A 20,162-nucleotide genomic window follows, 5' to 3' on the forward strand; every position below is an offset into this window, starting at 1 on the left:
CTGTATGTCCCTAATCCAGCCATCCATGCTGTCAGCTCCCTGCCCCTGTTTAGGTCGAGGCTTGAGACCTTCCTCTTGTCCTCTGCCTATGACTGACTGCTTCTCTCTCTGTAAATACGTATAGACTCACACAGTCTATATACGCCCCCCTTGGTGTATGTATGTATTTTATGTATAACGCTATTGCACTGTGTGTGGATGAAATGTAAGAAAATCCACAGTGCATAGTAGTGCGAGCGACGTACCGAGCTGAGGTTCCGTGCAGCATCGCGGGCTACGTCGTACAGGGGGCAGTCCGACACCGTCACGTGGGACTTGTCCCTGTTCCATGCTTCTTTATACTTGTACTGTAACGGCATTCTGGTCATGACTTTCCGTGCCACACACTCAAAGCAGTGCGTGTGATTCAAAACTGAGAAAATAACGAAAAGTGCTCTTTAAATGACAACATGTACACAACAATAATTCCATCGACGTTTTGACTCCTTTAATCGAGGAGAATTAGAGTATAACTAAATAAAATCCCCAGACTAAGAATCCACGTGCTGCCAAGTCAAACTAAAACTGCTCAAACTCAAGAAGCCACTCGAGCAATGCACGTGTACATCTATATAAAACTCATTTCTTCAAACTGCTTTTTGTGTTAAGTTTGATGTCCTTCCACCGCACCTCCGATTAGCGCGGTTGGCTATGTATGGTGGTGCGAAAGAAGTTCAACGTGCACACGTGCACAAGATCAACGTACGCGCCGAAGAGTCACGAACGGCGAACGAGAGGGATTCACTCACGTCGCAGAGCTGGTGGGCGCTCAGCACAGCGTTGATGTAGGTTGGCGTGTCGGTCACCACGCTGAAGTCCTTCATGCCCTGGTAAGCCTCGGCCTTGTATTTATTCTGCAACATGAGTTACAACAAGAGTCAAAAACGCTGCACAACAATGCGGGGTTAGGTATAGGTGGGGCAAGCGTGGTAAAAATCGGCACTCTTTGAGGTGCTATATGTCAATTAGTCATTCACGTGAAAATGTGTTAAAATAGCTGTTTCAATGGGTTAGAAGGCGAAAAACCCTCTGGAGAGGCTCTTCTAGAGCTTCCACCAGTAGAGGCCCTTCCGCTAGCAGTGGTGCGAGCGAGTCACCGCTCCTTCACCTTTTACTGTCGATAACTGAAGGTGTGCTGTGATTACCATTAGAGGCTTATACCATTTATCGAAGTTTCCCCAACGCCCGCGCTCACTTATATACCCGAGCCCTTTTCACAGAGTTTGTATGCTTTTTATATTTTTACCAATCTTCTCCGTTCACGTGCAAATGTGCTTGTTGTACCTTCGGCTCATGTGATGACTGTAAACCTGGGCTTCATAGGGGAGCAAGGAATGGCGTTTGGTGAAAGATATGTTAACAATGGTTCAGACCCTCTCCTCTGCCCATGACTGACTGCTTCTCCCTCTGTACATACGCTTACAGTCTATATATGCCTCCTTGCTCTGTGTGATGCCAACTGCATCAGGTCTGGACGCAATGTAGTGCTACCAATACGCAGATATATGATTACTCAGCCTGTGACCAATTACCCAGAATGCACCTGATTTTTTGTGAGAGCTCAGGAGCAAGAAGCAGGTTTGAGCTTGGAGAGTGCTTGACTGGGGGGAACCGACGTGCATGACACAAGTGCTATAGGCTGCTGCGTGGTACCGCAGTGGTCAGCAGCAACCATTATGGTCACTTTACTCCTCACCTTGACCGACACGCAACAATCGGCATGGTGAAGTACGGTGAAACAACTGCCACGGCCCGCACGGCATGCGGGGGTGCCCTCATCCAGCAGTGGATTGACAAAAGGGCTGCACGAGTGTGTATGTGTGACTATTCGGTGGTGTAGTGGTTAGCGCGCTGTGCTACAAACCCGGCGACCCAAGTTAGATTCCCGCTCACGGCCAACACCAATGATGCTTGTCTGAACCGGTCCTGGGCATTCCCTAGATCAACTCAGCCTCAAATGAGTACCTGGTGTGGTGCGTAAAAACATTGCCACGAGGGAGACAAAGGCATGGTGCTGGCCACCCACCCACCCCCTTGTGCCGTGCCGGCCTTCATAGGTGCTCGCTAACAGCACTTGCCCCAACAGTCTGTTGAGGCTATAAGGGGGGTTTTGTCTTTGTGTCTATTCGTATACATGAGCTGGAGGAGTTGATTGAGCAGGTGGTAGTGAGAGGGAATGAGCTGAAGGAGGTCACTGGGCAGGGGGTAGTGAGAGGGAATGAGCTGAAGGAGGTGACTAGGCAGGTGGTAGTGAGAGGGAATGAGATGCAGGAGGTGACTGGGCAGGGGGTAGTGAGAGGGAATGAGATGAAGGAGATGTTTGGGCAGGGGGTAGTGAGAGGGAATGAGATGAAGGAGATGATTGGGCAGGGGGTAGTGAGAGGGAATGAGATGAAGGAGGTGACTGGGCAGGGGGTAGTGAGAGGGAATGAGATGAAGGAGATGTTTGGGCAGGGGGTAGTGAGAGGGAATGAGATGAAGGAGGTGACTGGGCAGGGGGTAGTGAGAGGGAATTGAGATGAAGGAGATGTTTGGGCAGGGGGTAGTGAGAGGGAATGAGATGAAGGAGGTGACTAGGCAGGGGGTAGTGAGAGGGAATGAGCTGAAGGAGATGATTGGGCAGGGGGTAGTGAGAGGGAATGAGCTGAAGGAGGTGACTGGGCAGGGGGTAGTGAGAGGGAATGAGATGAAGGAGGTGACTGGGCAGGGGGTAGTGAGAGGGAATGAGATGAAGGTGACTGGGCAGGGGGTAGTGAGAGGGAATGAGATGAAGGAGGTGACTGGGCAGGGGGTAGTGAGAGGGAATGAGATGTAGGAGGTGACTAGGCAGGGGGTAGTGAGAGGGAATGAGCTGAAGGAGGTGACTAGGCAGGGGGTAGTGAGAGAGAATGAGCTGAAGGAGGTGACTGGGCAGGGGGTAGTGAGAGGGAATGAGATGAAGGAGGTGACTGGGCAGGGGGTAGTGAGAGGGAATGAGCTGAAGGAGGCGACTGGGCAGGGGGTAGTGAGAGGGAATGAGCTGAAGGAGGTGACTAGGCAGGGGGTAGTGAGAGGGAATGAGCTGAAGGAGGTGACTAGGCAGGGGGTAGTGAGAGGGAATGAGATGAAGGAGGTGACTAGGCAGGGGGTAGTGAGAGGGAATGAGCTGAAGGAGGTGACCAAAGAAATATTATTTGGGAAAAGACCAAGACCAAGATAAAGAATGGAGATGCGCAACAATGTTCAACAAGGACATGCGGGCAGATGAAGAGATCAGCAGACGCTGAATGAACGAACACGTTGGCTAGCTGTGCCAAGATCTTCAAGTCAGCTGACACTCACGTTGCTGAGTATATTCTGGGCCTTCTTGGAATGCTCCACGTCCAAAGAGCCAGTGGGCAGCCAGCCACAGCCACGGATCCATTCCAGGTCCGCCTTGTAGATGATCTGCAAGGCACCACACGACAGCGTTCCCAAACCGCCCGCCAACTAGGAAATCCGTACCGTGTTCAACCACCGCACTGCCATCACCTCACCGCTCTTATCCACTTCTTCCCTCGCACCGCTCCACTTTGGAACCCCCTCTGCCATCGTCTCCATTCCCTCCAAACCCTGTTCAATTCAAGAAACGTGCTACGACGCTGTTCTCGACCGCAACTTCAATAGTGCTTCATGGGACCTCCTTTGCCAGTACCAAAATATGATAATAGGTTTTTACGCTTTTTTCTGGCAACAAAACAGGTGTTAAGATGTTAAAAAACCAAACTGAAACCTTTTACAAGGAATCATGTCTGCATTAAACAAAAAACGTACTCTGATCATTATCAGAGTATGTTTTTTGTTTGCATTCTGACCACAAGTATTGTGGTTAATGCAGACATGATTCCTGGTAAAAGGTTTCAGTTTGGTGTTTTAACATCTTAACACCTGTTTTGTTGCCAGAAAAAATGGTAAAACCTATTTTCAATAGTGCTGTTTTTTGCTGCCCGCTTGTATCTATGTATGCTGAACTTCTTTTGCGCCGTATTTAGCCAACCGTTTCGGGCCCTTGGGCCTACTGTGCCCAGCAATTGTGCAGAGAGAAAACACAAACCGAAGATTCGGAGGGGCTAGATGGGACTGCAGAGGAATAATGCCCTGCACCTCCGCCCTACTGAAGTCAATGCCCCCCCTCCCACATTCTTGTCTTCTTCTTCCATACAGCTGCTGATGTAAATGCAGAGAAAATGACTACAATTTCACATTCAGGTGGGTCAAGCCAGATAACCGCATCAGGAGCAGCGGAGTGTATCATCATCGCTGTGCCGTCTCCTTCGTATTTGTGCATTGGGGCATTGCATCGTTAAATGCTGTATGGTCTGCTCTGTTCATCAGGTCAAATATGCTGGTACAGGGTACAGCTTCTCCTCATATACTCAGGGAGTGAGACATAGAGTCGGATGCACCACAAACAAAAGCAGATCGCATCGTCACTCATGCTGCTTAGAGTTCGTTTAAAATGTATTTTACACTGACTTAGTGTGGCTCCATGCTCAACGGAGCGTGACTCTATGTTGAATTACCTCTGCATCACCTGAGATAAAGAGGACCTGACTTTCGCAAAGGACGCATTCGTCCAAGGGAACCGCAACTCACGTCGCTCTGCAGGTCGTAGGCCTTCCTGGCCTGGATGACGTCGTTCTGGTCGGGCATGCAGGTCCACTGGTGCAGGTAGGTGCGGTAGGGGATGTCGCTGATCATCCCCTGGTACTTCTTGGCGGCGACGACGTTGAGCATGTCGTGCGGCAGGTGGCACTTGGTCTTGGTCTTGTGGAAGTCCTTCTTGTACTCCAGGTCGCTCTGCATCTTGCCCACCTTGGCGCAGTGCTCGAGCATGGGGTCTTCGTGGACGCTGTGGCACCCGATCAGGTGGCCTCTTCCCAGCTCGTAGGCGTGCTTGTACTTGTACTGCAGGATCGAACAGATGCGGGGCAATGAGCAGAGGTAATCACGGTGGTTGGTGGTTGTAGTAAAAATAATAATCCGTTATTCTCTTCCAGCAAGCATATTGTAACATCCGATTTAATATCGTGAAAATAAACATCGCAGCTGTACGATCGCCAGACAGACGGAAACAAGTGCATATAAAATACAACAGAAAGTTATCTTCTCAAGGTACGCACGTCACTGATGATATCTCTGGAGGCCTTGGCAGCTTTGATGGCAATAGCATCCGTCTTTAAGTGGTAGCCATTTTGAAGCGCGTCCTCCCAGCCCTTCCTGTATTGTTTCTGTTGAGAACAAGGCGCACAAACGTTCGAGTAAGGCACAGACGTTGACAAATGTCAATTATAAAAATGGTAAAACCAAAAAAAAGTGCGTATTTTATTTTTAATATAAAACTGAGGAGAAACTTCACTCACCCTGCTGACGTTGACCGCGTTGGCACGCGAGAGGTTAATCTCTGGAGTGTCCGGCATGATGTGAATCGAGGTTTTGTTTAACTCCCAGTCTTTCTTGTACTTCCACTGCAATCAAACAACACGGACAGAAATGGGGTCTTAATCTTGTTTTGAAGCTTTCGTGACTGCAGGACTCCACAGTCTTTGGTTCTTTTGGTAAAGTCACGTAGGTAGAAAAAAAAAAATCTAATATATCACGACGTTTCGATCGCAACACAAGCGGTCGTCCTCAGGCGGAAAAAATAATCCAGCATTGTCCGCAATAAATATTAGAAGCATATTTTCAGTGCTCGGCTTAATGAGCAGGCAAACGGCAATAGCGCGATACTGAATCTGGTGATTTTTGCTACTCCCAGATGCTAATGAGTTAATGAGGCAATATGCTCTTGACTCGTTCAATAACAGTTAGTCTTATGTTCAATACGAATAAGTAAATACAAAAAGTAGGACTATAGGTGGATTCTCCCAAAAAGCAGACTTAAAAGTACATACCCACGATACAAAGAGTGTAACTTATCTTAGCGTCTCCCCTGTGCATAGTCACTTAATCCCAGGAGGCACAAGCCTCCAAAATCCCAGAGAAGTGGTTGGTGGAGAGTGTGGTGGTCAAATAAAAATAGGGCCGCAAGCATGCAATCAAGCTGGACACACACAGCAAAAGGGATGGGGGGGGGGGATCTTACTCCGCTGATCTGGTCCGCGTTGGTCTTGGCCAGGAGATATTCGGGGGAGTCGATGACGCTGGTGAACTTCAAAGAGGAGGCAGGTTGCCGGTACATTCTGTCGTTGAGGATCTCCTGGGCCTTCTTGGCCTTTAACACGTCCAAGGAGCCCTCCGGCAACCAGCCACACCCACGGAGCCACTCCAGGTCCGCCTTGTACACCCACTGCCCGTGTGGGGAAACAGAAAAACGCATTGGACGCATGCTTATACCAAATGGGCTTTTTTAATCGCGTAACTCGGGGTGGTAGCAAGACACCGAAATCCATGGAACATGTGACCACTTCGCCCCACATTGTGATCAACATCTCCCAACCACTACCACCATCATTTGCCTTTTTTATTGGTCACATACGTCCACGTGGTGTTCATGTACTGGCAATAATATCAATGATGAAAACCATTTTGACGTAATTACACCGTGGGACATGTGCTCACGTCGCTCTGCAGCTCGTAGGCCTTCTTGGCCTGGATGACGTCGTTCTGGTCGGGCATGCAGGTCCACTGGTGCAGGTAGGTCCTGTAGTTGAAGTCGTTGACCTGCTTCTGACAATGTTTGGCGGCCACCACGCTGATCATGTCTACGGGGCTGTGGTACTTGGTCTTGGACTTCTCGAAGCCCTTCTTGTACTCGCGCTCGCTCTGCATCTTTGCCACGTGCATGGACCAGACGAGCTTGGGGTCGTCCTGTATGTTCCTGCACCCGACGTGGTGTCCCCTCCCCTTCTCGTACGCCATCTTGTACTTGATCTGTGCGCGCAAAGGGATCATCGCGAAAGGTCAAAAAAAGCAGGAGAACTAGTTTGTTAAACGAGCGTTTGTAATCGAAGCCCCGAACGGGAGAAAGGTGGCACGGGCGTTGACGACGTGAACTCACGTCGCTGGCGATGTCTCTGGCTTTCCTGGCGGCCAGGACAGAGATGGCATCTTTATCCACGTGGTAGCCTTTCACCTTCGTCTCATCCCAGCTCTTCCGGTAGAGTTTCTGCATTCCACACCCAGGGATGCGCACATTATACAACATTCGAGGAAGTGGCGTCTATTTCCTTACATTACACGTGGAAGTTACATTACATTGATTACTGCGATACATTCGTAGAGTGATGTATTTTAAAATATGAATTTGTTGTCCTTCCCCCGGACCCCCCACGAACGCGGTTGGCTAAGTACGGTGCAAAAAAAGTTCAACATACAACATAGATGTGTCATTTGCGCACCACTGAGGATGTGGAATTAAAAAAACATGCAATATTTCGGGGGATTTTCCCCCATGAAAGAGAGAAACACAATATTGGTTAAAAATGGTTCAATATGAGCTCAAATATTAAACAGAGATATTTAAACTACCTTTTTATGTCGTTTTTAAGTAGTAGGATTGTTATTGTGGTATTGTCAAAACTTGTCCTGTGGCGCGGCTGTGTCACTTCCTGCGCTTTATAAAGGGACTCTATGAATGATGTAGAATTCATATTGTGCATCACTTGCAAACCTGACAGGTTGCAAGGTAGCCAGCAGAGGGCAGTACGGCAAGTACTTATCTGTACGGATTATAACTTCTCATGAATATTCTTGATTTGAAGCTTTCGTGACTGCAGGAATCCATACTCTTTGGTTCTTTCGGTAAAGTCACGTAGGTAGATAAATAAAATAAATCACGACGTTCCGGGTGCAACACAAGCGTCCATCATCTCATGAATAAGATTTTATTCCTGACACTAAAGTTCCTGCTTCTTAAATAAATAAATAGATATACTCTTTTTTAATTTAATTACTAAATGCAAAACCTGAAACGCTTGACTGGCTAAAGGATTACAGGGCGCCAAGGTGGCGAGATGTTAGCTACCTCGCATAGTAGACTGGTCATTGGTTCAATCCTGACCCTGATGCCTGCTGTATATTTGGAACTTGCATGTCTCTTTCCTTGCAGTCGCATGGATTTTTCTTTGGATCCTCTGGTTTTCCCTCGACATCTACAAACATGCGTTTAAGAGTATTTGGCTACTATACATTTCCACGTGATGATATTCCACTTCGTTGGGTTATCATTTGTGGCCAGGTCACTTCTGAAAAAGAGCTACGGTAGCTCAGCGGGTCTTTCCTCGTAAAATAAAATAAAACTGTTTAGTTTTTAGTTTTATCAACATGGTCACAGCTTTCTTTTGCAGATTCCCAGGTAGTGGCTTCCTTATTGTTTCCAAAATACTTAATGGTCTTATAAGAATAGGGGAGAAAGAGAAGCATTTTTTTAAAGAGCTATATAGGTTCAATGGGCCTTACCTGGGAAAAATTAAAATAGTTTAGAGTTTAGTTTGATATTAGGAGTTTCAATGGGTGTGTAAATAAAGGCTTTGTTTGAAACGACCCAATAATATAATTGCCATTTTTAAGCAACAATGAAGAGAGGTCTACTCTGAGAGATAGCCTCGTCCAGTCGCCCGTTGTAACAGCACAAGGAAGACAGGCGGGGTGCTCACGTCGCTGATGTTGATGGAGTTGACCTTCGACAGCTCGTACAACGGAGTGTCTGGTGGGATGTGGCACAACGTCTTCTGAGTCTGCCACGCTTCTTTATATACTTTCTGTGGATGCCAGCACAACATACCCAGATGTTATCAATTCATAATACATCCTCGGCCCCAAGATATGTATAAAGCTATCCATGTACCAGTGCTTCATTATACATTTTATTGGAGCTATTGTAGTTATTATTACAATTACTGCCAAGTTATTCTGCATTATAGACATTATTCAAACCCACACACTTGTATTTTTTTACTCGTATTATTGAAGTGACAATACTAATTTTGATACAAATGCATTGACACTAAATCGTATCTTGTTATGTCAATCGAGATGTTAAACGTTTCCTTTACCGAGTTTCGAGAGGCCATGGTGCAGTCAGACTAGCAATTTAATCCAAAAGTACATGGCATAGAAACGGTGTGTACATAGCACATGGACAGCATGTGAACAGCATATAGGTGTCATGAAGAACACACTTCGCTGATGAGGGCAGAGTTTGTTTTGGCCAGAAGGAAGATGGGGAGGTCGGTGATGCTGGTGAACTTCTGGTTGCATATCGGTTGCCGGTATTTTCTTTCGTTGATAATCTCCTGAGCCTTCTTGACCTTCTCCACGTCGACGGAGCCATCAGGCTGCCAGCCACAACCACGGAGCCACTCCAAATCTGATTTGTACAGCCACTGATGGTGATAGATAAAAACAAACAAAAACAAACTTATTCTCTGGCGAGAGTGGCGAATTTCCCTTAAATTAAATGACACGAGGAACGGACGTCCTGGTCAGCCAATACGAACCCCTGTTGTGCTATCATTGGTGAACCCGATGACTGAACAACAGTGGCTAACATGCGCTCCAGAAAAGCTCAACATTCACAAGTTCAATTCACCATCGTCATCATCATCCCATATATTCAGTGGTTGTCAGCGTACGTGAGCATTTGCGATAGTGTAAAGTTAGTGGTGTGCATTCTTAGTGAGGCTGTACTAATTGGGTTACGACCTTACTCGGCGTTGACCGTACAGGGCGAGGGCATTGGGAAGCAGGAGCGCATGTGCCGCTCGTTTCACAGGTTGGCGGTTGAAATCCCATGGCCACTCTGGTTAATACTGCGGGATTCTTTATTTGTTTTTTTTGCATGTTCACCACAAGTACGTGTGGTTAATGCAGACAGGATTCCTTGAATAAGGATTCTGTTTGGTGTTTTAACATGTTGACACCTGTTTTATTTCCAGAAAGGGTAAAACTTATTGTTATATTTTAATACTGGAAAGAAAGGTTCTATATTAAGATTATTCACCGTTAGAATGCTCGATGTCTGCTTCACTGTGGACGTTAAAGATCCCATGAAATTATTCCAACAAAAAAATGTTAACGACTGCAATTTGTATTGACACTGCTTAATTTTACTAACTATTTACAGTTTGAACTTTCGCAAAACAGCAAGTTGCACAACATGTATATAAGGGAGAAATGCAATGGAAGAGAATAACTTAATTCTTTATTACAGTATTTTTTCTTGAATTACAAAAAATAAAAGAGAAAATGAATTCTGATCGCAAAATACTGGATGTGAACGGGATAAAAAGTATACATATAGCCTTGCATTGTAATTGCCAAATATTCTATTGCTGAATAATCATCGATACTCACGTCGCTCTGCAGCTCGTAGGCCTTCTTGGCCTGGATGACGTCGTTCTGGTCGGGCATGCAGGTCCACTGGTGCAGGTAGGTCCTGTAGTTGACGTCGTTGACCTGCTTCTGACAATGCTTGGCGGCCACCACACTGATCATGTCTACAGGACTGTGGAACTTGGTCTTGGACTTCTCGAAGCCCTTCTTGTACTCGCGATCACTCTGCATCTTGGCCACGTTCATGCAGTGCACGAGCTTGGGGTCGTCCTGCAGGTTCCTGCACCCGACCATGTGACCTTTGCCCTTCTCGTACGCCAGCTTGTACTTGTACTGTGTAACACAACGAAGAAGCCGGTGTTATTGATTAGCTCGAGCAATGTGATTACTTGAAAACAGAATGGCAGCGAATTGGGGAAAACTATTGACTCACGTCGCTGGCGATGTCTCTGGAGGCCTTGGCAGCCTTGATGGCGATGGCGTCTGATCTTGAGGCATAGCCCTTTTGAATAGTGTCCTCCCAACCTTGTCTGTACAGTTTCTGAAAGTAAAAAAATCATTGATGAAATATGTATAGCAGAAGCCACAGTGAGAGCAAGCAGGAAAAATATTACGTTTGGTATAACATACATAATGCAATTAAAACAAATAATAACGTAGGAAAATACAGGTAGTCCTCAACTTACGAACACCCAAATAACGAATATCCACACTTACGAATAAACTTTCATAAGATAAGAATTTTTTAAACATCCACTTGCGAACTCACACTTGCAAACTGAATTGCGGAACTATTTTGTTCAGTGGAGCAATCCTCCAAGAGCCGTAATGAGTCTGAGCATCTCGCTGGGAGTGACTGCTTGTGTATGTGTGTGCGCGCACACGTGTGTGTGTGAAACTGAGTGTGCATGTGTGTGCACGCAAGTGTGCGTGCGTGCGGGAGCCCATGTGTGTTTGTGAGGCGCGGTAGTGCAATGGTTAGCACACTGCGCCAACAACCCGGCGAACCGAGTTCAATTCCCACTCACAGCAAACACAAGTGACAATTATGTGAATGGGTCCTGGGCCTCCCCTAGGGCGACTCAGCCTCGAATGAGTACCTGTGGCGGCGTGTAAACATCGCCACTGAGGAGGCAAAGGTGGCCGGGCACAGTGCTGGCCACCCACCCTTCGTGTCGTGTTGGCCTTCATAGGTGCTGCTCCTCGCTTCCAGCACTTGCCGAACAGTCTGTTTAGGCTACACGGGGGATCGTTGTCGTCGGTGTGTGTGTGTGTGCACGCGTGCCCTGTGTGTGTAATCGTGGTGACTCATTCGGCCAATTCCGACAAGCAAGCCTGCATTACGACTCAATGGAAGTAAAAATAAAAGATGTATTTTTTTAAATTCATGTTCCTTTACTTAATGTTTTATTTACTATTCCGTATTACATGCGAATATACAATATTTCTCCTTTTTTATGAGTTTAACAATGCTTCCCCTTTTCGTTGAAGTGTGACACATTTCATAACACTGACTGTATACGCATTTAAATACGGTGCATTATTGTGTCCTGACTTACGAACGGTTCGATTCGCGAACGGGTCTCAGGAACTGAACCAGTTCGTAAGTCGGGGACTACCCGTGCTGCACCAAAAAAAAAATGATTTTTAGTTTATAAACTATAATTATAGTTTACATTATAGTTATTGAACATATATTGCCTTTAACGTTAGAACCAGGAGGAAGCCGTCGCTCACAAAGGTCCCCAGGTTTATTGACGGACTCCGTGATGCAGTGCGCAACTGCGGCAATGTTGTGAACGTCTTTCACAGTGTAAGAGAAAACTGCAACATCAAAGGCCAAAAAAACTACTTACGCCACTGACGTTCATACTGTTCAGTTTAGACAGCATAATCTCAGGAGTGTCGGGCATGACATGAATTGAGGTCTTGGCATTTTCCCACGCTTCTTTGTATAGTTTCTGTGAGAGAAAAAAACGTTCAGGCATTAGCATTTGAATAACACACAGATCTGCAATCACATTAGTAATAAGTATCCCGCTCACAACATCACGCGAGAAGGTGCTGCTTGTGCAAACATAGATATGAATAACTTATTAAAATCCAGGCTTTTATTCCCAGCAAACGTGATCAGTAATCCCAACCATAAAGGTTAGTTTTTATAGTTTTGACAGTTAAAGGATCTTTGTTATCTTTTTGTATTCGTTTTAATTGTCTTATTAACAGCTCTCTGTAGACCACTGGAACCTCCTTTGCCAGCAGTAGCAAAATATGATAATTGTTTTTTTACCCTTTTATCTGGCAACAAAACTGACACCTGTCTTCTATACCCGTTACAAATATTTGGCCATATCATGTGGCTTTGGAAAAAAAAAATTATTTCGAATAATTTCCAGCGGCTGTGAAACTAACGTGTGGCGTGAAGCGGGCGCGCACAGTGCCCGGGCCATTCTCTCCACGTGCCGTGAGCCCTTGTCCAGTTTACCCTCCCGACGTTCACGTAAACCCAACGAACGACCTTCCAGTGCCATGCACGTTAGAGGTCTTATTTCATGCTTTCCTGCTCCCATTGCCTGCTGAGATACTTTCAATCATCACTATGCGGTGTTCTCCGAATCAGTTTCTCATTTTTTATCCCAATGGTTGTACAAAGTCCTTCGTAAATTATTTTTTTTGGCTTTTCTCATTCTTCGCACCTCCCCGTTTACCCATCATGTTTATTTGCGATTCTGCACAGCATGCTCTCTGCTTCCTTCTTATATAGTCATTGCATTGGCGATTCCTATGGTGGTTAAGTCTTTATTTAAAGTGGGAACACCCGTTTTATTATTTTACACCTCGAGCCATTTACATTTCCTGAATTATACGTCGATGGTAACTATCTTTCTTGTGCCTATAATTACCATTGTCCCTTCTGTGGTCATGTTGTAATTCAACTTACAACGCACCAGCCTGCGATCATCTCTTGCACTGAACTTGCGAAGGATAGAGACATTTCAGACATTATCGGGTTTTCCCATGGTTACTAAGCCAATTTCATTTCTAATTTCTCGATTTATGATCCACCAAATCAATTTTATAGATCCCTTGTCATTGTGATAATTTAAATATACATATAACTGTATAAATATATAAACCATATTTCTTTGAAGTTAATGATTGTTGAGGTGGCTAACATAAGACAGTAGCGTGTATGGGTTTCTGACTTATCCGATTGGATTATAGAGCCATCCCCTCATATTTATGCGAGTTCTCTGGTTTCCTGTCACGCGAATAACGCTTATTTAAAAAAATTACCGACCATACAATAGTAGGATCCACTTGAAACGATGATGAATTGACATTTGTTTTTATTACGTTTTTTACGCAACTAGATGTCTGATTGCAACTCACATTGCTGAGCTGCTTCGCGTTGACCTGGGCCTGCACCATGACAGGGTCGTCGACTATAGAAGTGAACTTGAGGCTGTCGGGATTCTGGCGGTAAAACTTATTACTCAGGATCCTGCCAGCGTGCTTCACTTTCATGTGCTCCAGAGATCCATCGGGTGACCACCCGGTGCCACGGAGCCAGTTCAGATCATCCTTGTAGATATTCTGCAAGAGTTTGTCGAGGATAAACATTCAATGAGAAAACAAACACCGCACATGGGAAAGAAGTTAATACAACATATATTTATAGCTCGTGATATATATTTTAAATATATCTCACGTCGCTCTGCAGCTCGTAGGCCTTCCTGGCCTGGATGACATCGTTCTGGTCAGGCATGCAGGTCCACTGGTGCAGGAAGGTCCTGTAGTTGAAGTCGTTGACCTGCTTCTGACAATGTTTGGCGGCCACCAAACTGATCATGTCTACTGGGCTGTGGTACTTGGTCTTGGTCTTCTCGAAGCCCTTCTTGTACTCGCGGTCGCTCTGCATCTTCGCCACGTGCATGAACCAGACGAGTTTGGGGTCGTCCTGTATGTTCCTGCACCCGACCATGTGCCCTTTGCCCTTCTCATACGCCAGCTTGTACTTGTACTGTGGACACAATAGGTAAACGATGATAACCATTACTTCTGCAGAAATGTGGATATACAGATTTCAGCGGGTTCCAGTATTCCTTCATAAACTCACGTCACTGGCGATGTCTCTGGAGGCCTTGGCAGCCTTGATGGCGATGGCGTCTGATCTTGAAGCGTAGCCCTTTTGAATAGTGTCCTCCCAGCCTTGCCTGTATAGTTTCTGTTTCGTAACAGAGGAAATAAAACAACAGACCGTGCCATTATTGGGACCATTAAACGTATGATTTTTGTTTTGTTCGAGATGCTTTTGTTTTACTGGTTTAAAGACCCAATGCATTATGCCCGTGTTGGAGTAATAACATTTTAAAATATTTAATTGTGCAAGCAAAATTTAAAACATATTCACATTCCATACTTCACGCCACACACTATTTTACTTTCTAATGTGTGACAGAGCATACTTTATTTTTTGACCAACTTGAAGCGTCGCCAGAATGACAACGACATTCAACCGTAGAACCAGATAATTGCACACTCGAGAATGCTGTTTTTAGGAATCTACTCAACTGGCACAGTGCTGTCGGACAAAGTGACTGGGTGTGGGGGACTCACGTTGCTCATTTGAACTGCATTTTGTTTTGCCAGATTGAACTCTGGCGTGTCAGGCATCACGTGGATATTGAGCTTGTCCCTGTCCCAGGCATCTCTGTAGAGCCACTGTGTACACAAACAGGGTGGGGAGGGGGAGTCACAGACATGTGATGTCATACGTGTTGCGACATCGTCCAATATGGGTCACAAAAATCTCCATTGAGTGGAAAGTAGTTTGAAAACTCACCTTGCTGTTCTGCTTGGCATTGGCTTGTGCCAACACCATGACGGGATCGTCCACGATGGAGGTGAACTTAAAGGTGTCTGGGCTTTGCCGGTAATGTCTTTCACTCAGGATCTGCCCGGCTTTCTTCACTTTCTCGAGCTCCAGGGAGCCCATTGGGACCCAGCCGGTGCCACGCAGCCAGTTCAGGTCTTCCTTGTAAATATTCTGTAAACGATGACAATGTTATCAATTAATATTCACGATTACGAAACAGACTCTAATTAATAAGTAAATGGAAAATAAATTAATACAACGTATATTCATAGCACGTGCTATATATTTAAAATATATCTCACGTCGCTTTGCAGCTCGTAAGCCTTCTTGGCCTGGATGACATCGTTCTGGTCGGGCATGCAGGTCCACTTGTGCAGGTAGGTCCTGTAGTTGACATCGTTGACCTGCTTCTGACAATGCTTGGCGGCCACCACGCTGATCATGTCTACTGGGCTGTGGTACTTGGTCTTGGTCTTCTCGAAGCCCTTCTTGTACTCGCGCTCGCTCTGGATTTTGCCCACGTGCATTGACCAAACAAGCTTGGGGTCGTCCTGTATGTTCCTGCACCCGACCATGTGCCCTCTGCCCTTCTCGTACGCCAGCTTGTACTTGTACTGTGGATGTAACGAACGCGTGATTATTACAGCAGCCCAGAAGAACGCTAAAACACAACAGACAAATCGTAATCGTTGTGAGCGTATATAAAGAGACAGAGTTCTCACATCACTGGCGATGTCCCTGGATGCCTTGGCGGCCTTGATGGCAATGGAATCCGCCCTCGAGTCGTAGCCCTTGCTGATGGTCTCCTCCCAGCCTTGTCTGTAGAGTTTCTGGAAATCAAAGCACAGAGTCCACATCGAGTGTGCCAAGAGGCAGGACTTGCGCTTACAGCCGTACAGTACCGTATTAATGGCGGGGTGGGGAAATCTAACTTGAATACTCGTTTCTAAAACCTGATTACTGTGTATATTCAAATGCGTGATGTTACACAATAAAAGTTTATTGGAAATTATCAAAGCGTTGTATAAATAAGTTCATCTATTTCACTTACCTCTCTCGAGAAACGGTGCCTTAATGCGGCGAGAGAGTTTGTGTACGTCTGAGAAGCTGATCGCTATACCGTCGAGAGCCTAGTGCTCTCAGAAGGGTCACCCAAGGCGGAAGACTTCAGTGGAGACGTCAGACAAAACCCGTTTCGAAAGGTCCCCACATGACCTTTTCAAATAAATTGTGATCCAAGAAAGCAACGGGAAACTACTTGGATTATTTCTCCCTTGAAAACTTCAATGATGACAAGCAAAATCAACAAAGGCCCTGAGTATCGGCGTCCTTTAAATAGGACAGGGGTGCTAAGAATCTCCGAGCTTGTGTCAAAGAACCCTTTCAAAGTAGCAACTTGGAACGTTAGAAGTTTACTTAAAGCAGGAAAACTAGCCAATGTCATACAAGAAATGGATCGACTTAAAATCAACATAATCGGTCTAAGCGAAACTAAATGGCCTGGAACAAAAAAGTTTATATCGAGTGAACACCACATCTTCTGCTCCGGAGGAGAAGAAAACACCAAACAAACATACGGTGTCGCCTTTATAGTACACAAGAAATTAGCGAATAAAGTCAACAACTTTACCCCAGTATCAGAACGAATAGCACTACTACAATTAGCAGGCAACAAAGTCAACGTGAACATTCTACAGGTTTATGCTCCAACAGCAGATAAACAAGATCATGAAATCGAATCGTTCTATGAGCAACTAACCAACACGCTGAAGCCGCTGAAGAAGCAAGACATCACTATAATCCTCGGCGACTTCAACGCCAAGGTTGGCCACGGTCGAATGCAGAACATTGTCGGAGAACACGGACTAGGAACACGGAATGAACGAGGCGACAGACTGGTTCAATTCTGCCAAGAAGAACATTTCAGTATTGCTAACACGTGGTTCCAATTACCACCTCGACGACTGTACACGTGGACCTCGCCGCAAGACTCCGACAACAACATCGTCAGGAACCAAATCGATTATATCCTAATTAACATCAGGTTTAAGTCCAGTGTGATTACAGCAAAAACCTACCCTGGAGCCGATATATCGTCAGATCATAACCCAGTAACAGCTACAATAAGACTCAAATTGCGATCAATACAATGTACAAAGACGAGACGAGCAGACCAGGAGAAACTGAAGAACAGCGCCGATAAAAGACAAGTACAGCAACATCTCAACGATAGCATCCGCTCAATAACAACAGAAACAGCAGATGTTCAGGAGTACTGGCGCTCGTTCAAACAATGCATCACAGAAACAACAGAAGTCATGCTGGGACATCAGCCACCGAAAAAGAAACAACGATGGATGACACATTGTATTCTCGATCTAATGAGCAAACGAAGAATGTACAAAAATAACAACTTGGAGAAGTACAAACAAATGCAACAGAAGATCAGAGAAGCAATCCGACAGGCAAAAGAAAAGTGGATGGAAGAACAATGCGCCGAGATTGAAGAACTAATTAAAAAACATGACAATTTTACTCTGCACAAGAAGCTCAAAGAAGCTGGTAACATCTACAGACCAGCCTCAACAGCTACATTGTATGCGGACAACAACCAACCAATCCTAAATAAACAGGAAAAAATGGACACCTGGACAAACTATATACACAAGCTCTATGGCGCCGCGAGAACATCTGCAGAAAAAGACCAACAGATGTCGAAAGACGCTCTACACATTTTAACATCAGAAGTAGAACATGCAATCAAAACAGCTAAGTCAGGCAAAGCGTGCGGGCCCGACACAATCCATGTAGAATTGCTCAAACTATTAGACAGTAACAACATACGACAACTGACTAATTGGTACAATCAAATATACAATGGCAATAAAATTCCATCCGACTGGCTACAATCCATCTTTGTGGCCATACCAAAGAAAGCAACAAGCCGGAAATGCGAGGACTACAGACTGATAAGCTTGATGAGCCACGTGCTGAAAGTCTTCCTGAAGGTGATCCAACAGCGCATACGCTCCACATGCGAAAATGCATTGAAGAACACACAGTTTGGCTTCTGCAAAGGACTAGGCACAAGAGAAGCAATCTTCTGTCTACAGATACTACTACAGCGATGCTACGAACATCAGAAAGAAGTGTACATCTGTTTCATAGATTACGAGAAAGCCTTTGACTCAGTCGACCACGACCGACTAGCTGCTCTATTAAAACAACTGGGACTAGATAAAAACGACATCAACTTCATCATTGCTCTTTATTGGAAGCAAACAGCCCAACTCCGATATGACAACGAATTGACAGATCCAACACCAATACAAAAAGGTGTACGACAAGGCTGCCCACTTTCACCCAGTCTTTTCAACATCTACTCGGAGCAGATTTTTTATCGAACACTAGCAGATAAAAACATTGGTATTAAAGTCAATGGACAATACATCAACAACATCAGGTATGCTGACGACACTGCACTGCTGGCCGATTCGGAACAAGACCTACAACAAATCTTGGACGAGGTTGCCACAGAGAGTCAAATATGGGGCTTACGAATTAATAAAAAGAAAACAAAGGTTATGAAGGTCAGCCGAACTACAAGCGAAATAACAATCAAGCGTGGCAGCGAAAAATTGGAACAAGTACACCGATTTAAATACCTTGGTGTAATCATTGACGATCAGTTGAACCATGAAGTCGAAATCAAGAGCAGAATTGAACAAGCAAGGCAAGCATTTATTAAATGGAAAACACTCCTTGCAGACCGCAACTTGAGTACATCACTGAAACTGCGCACACTGAAATGCTACATCTGGTCAATTTTGCTGTACGGAGTAGAGACGTGGACATTGACAACAACAGCAACAAAAAGGCTTGAAGCTTTCGAGATGTGGCTGTATCGAAGAATGCTGAAAATCCCATGGACAGCCAAAACCACCAATACACAAGTTCTGCAAGATATGGGCACTGACAGGCAACTGCTGAAGACCATCATTAGCAGGAAGTGTTACTACCTAGGCCACATTGCCCGAAACGACCACAAATACCAGCTATTAAAGCAAATCCTGGAAGGAAAAATCGAAGGGAAAAAACGACCAGGACGGCCAAAAATGACATGGCTCAGTAACATCAAAACATGGCTACAATTAACAACAGCACAAACTCTACACGCTGTGCTAGACCGGGACCAATATCATCGTGAAGTCGCACACGCCGTTAGGCAGCACTAAAGAAAAATTTCACTTACACGCAACATATGCCTAATTCCTTAAATGTCTATTCAACTTCATACAGGGATAATAGGTTGGTCTTAGACAATGACCCATCAATATTTCTGCATTTACAGATGTCCTGGGTTCGAATACAAAACTAATGCCAAAATAAACAACAAAATATACAACATAATCGTGTCTGCTCAAACAAAAATGGTGTGGAACTCATCCCAATTCAGGGCAATGACACACTCATGAAAACGACACATTCTCTTGGTAGGAACCAGTCTCCATCATAGGACCAAAAAAAATAGTGGTACTAGTTTCATTGACCCATTGTTGGTAGTCAATAAAAAAAAAAGTACAGGGACTCCTCTACTGGCGAACGAGTTAGGTTCCCATGGTATGTCCGTAAGTCGATTTGTTCGTAAGTCTAAATTTACTCCTGTCGATTCCAAACATGTCGTACGGCATGTACACTAAACACGGGAAATGTGCTTTAAAAGTTGTATAATCTCCTGTAGATGTAGATGCCACTGGTTCTTCGTGTTCTGCAGATGTAGATGCCACCACCGCCATCTATTTTGTACAGCGGTTGAACTTATACTTCTCGGTCTGAACAGGCAACTGCACATACAGACAGGTTTGTTCGTATCTCTGAAACTTTGTAAGTTGAATGTTCATAAGTAGAGGAGTCCCTGTGCCACTTTGCGATTCAAACTTGTAGCGTGATT

The 20,162-nt window shown here is 45.2% G+C and overlaps 1 protein-coding gene across 1 annotated transcript in view; it reads right to left on the reverse strand.

Moving 5' to 3' along the window:
• Positions 1 to 20,162, reverse strand: part of NEB (nebulin) — a 212,268-nt gene that overhangs the window by 107,924 nt on the left and 84,182 nt on the right. The window contains exons 59-79 of the mRNA XM_078603725.1: positions 15,934 to 16,041; positions 15,514 to 15,825; positions 15,179 to 15,382; positions 14,953 to 15,057; positions 14,453 to 14,560; positions 14,045 to 14,356; positions 13,726 to 13,929; positions 12,189 to 12,293; positions 10,766 to 10,873; positions 10,354 to 10,665; positions 9,180 to 9,383; positions 8,655 to 8,759; positions 7,058 to 7,165; positions 6,619 to 6,930; positions 6,143 to 6,346; positions 5,421 to 5,525; positions 5,181 to 5,288; positions 4,654 to 4,965; positions 3,361 to 3,465; positions 789 to 893; positions 246 to 347 (exon numbers count right to left, since the gene is read on the reverse strand). Of these exons, the coding sequence (XP_078459851.1) occupies positions 246 to 347; positions 789 to 893; positions 3,361 to 3,465; positions 4,654 to 4,965; positions 5,181 to 5,288; positions 5,421 to 5,525; positions 6,143 to 6,346; positions 6,619 to 6,930; positions 7,058 to 7,165; positions 8,655 to 8,759; positions 9,180 to 9,383; positions 10,354 to 10,665; positions 10,766 to 10,873; positions 12,189 to 12,293; positions 13,726 to 13,929; positions 14,045 to 14,356; positions 14,453 to 14,560; positions 14,953 to 15,057; positions 15,179 to 15,382; positions 15,514 to 15,825; positions 15,934 to 16,041 (3,648 nt within the window). The remainder of the gene's footprint in view (positions 1 to 245; positions 348 to 788; positions 894 to 3,360; positions 3,466 to 4,653; positions 4,966 to 5,180; positions 5,289 to 5,420; positions 5,526 to 6,142; positions 6,347 to 6,618; positions 6,931 to 7,057; positions 7,166 to 8,654; positions 8,760 to 9,179; positions 9,384 to 10,353; positions 10,666 to 10,765; positions 10,874 to 12,188; positions 12,294 to 13,725; positions 13,930 to 14,044; positions 14,357 to 14,452; positions 14,561 to 14,952; positions 15,058 to 15,178; positions 15,383 to 15,513; positions 15,826 to 15,933; positions 16,042 to 20,162) is intronic.

This window comes from Lampetra planeri, chromosome 21, assembly GCF_965212315.1.
Source record: "Lampetra planeri chromosome 21, kcLamPlan1.2.h2, whole genome shotgun sequence".
Classification (NCBI taxonomy): Eukaryota; Metazoa; Chordata; class Hyperoartia; order Petromyzontiformes; family Petromyzontidae; genus Lampetra; species Lampetra planeri.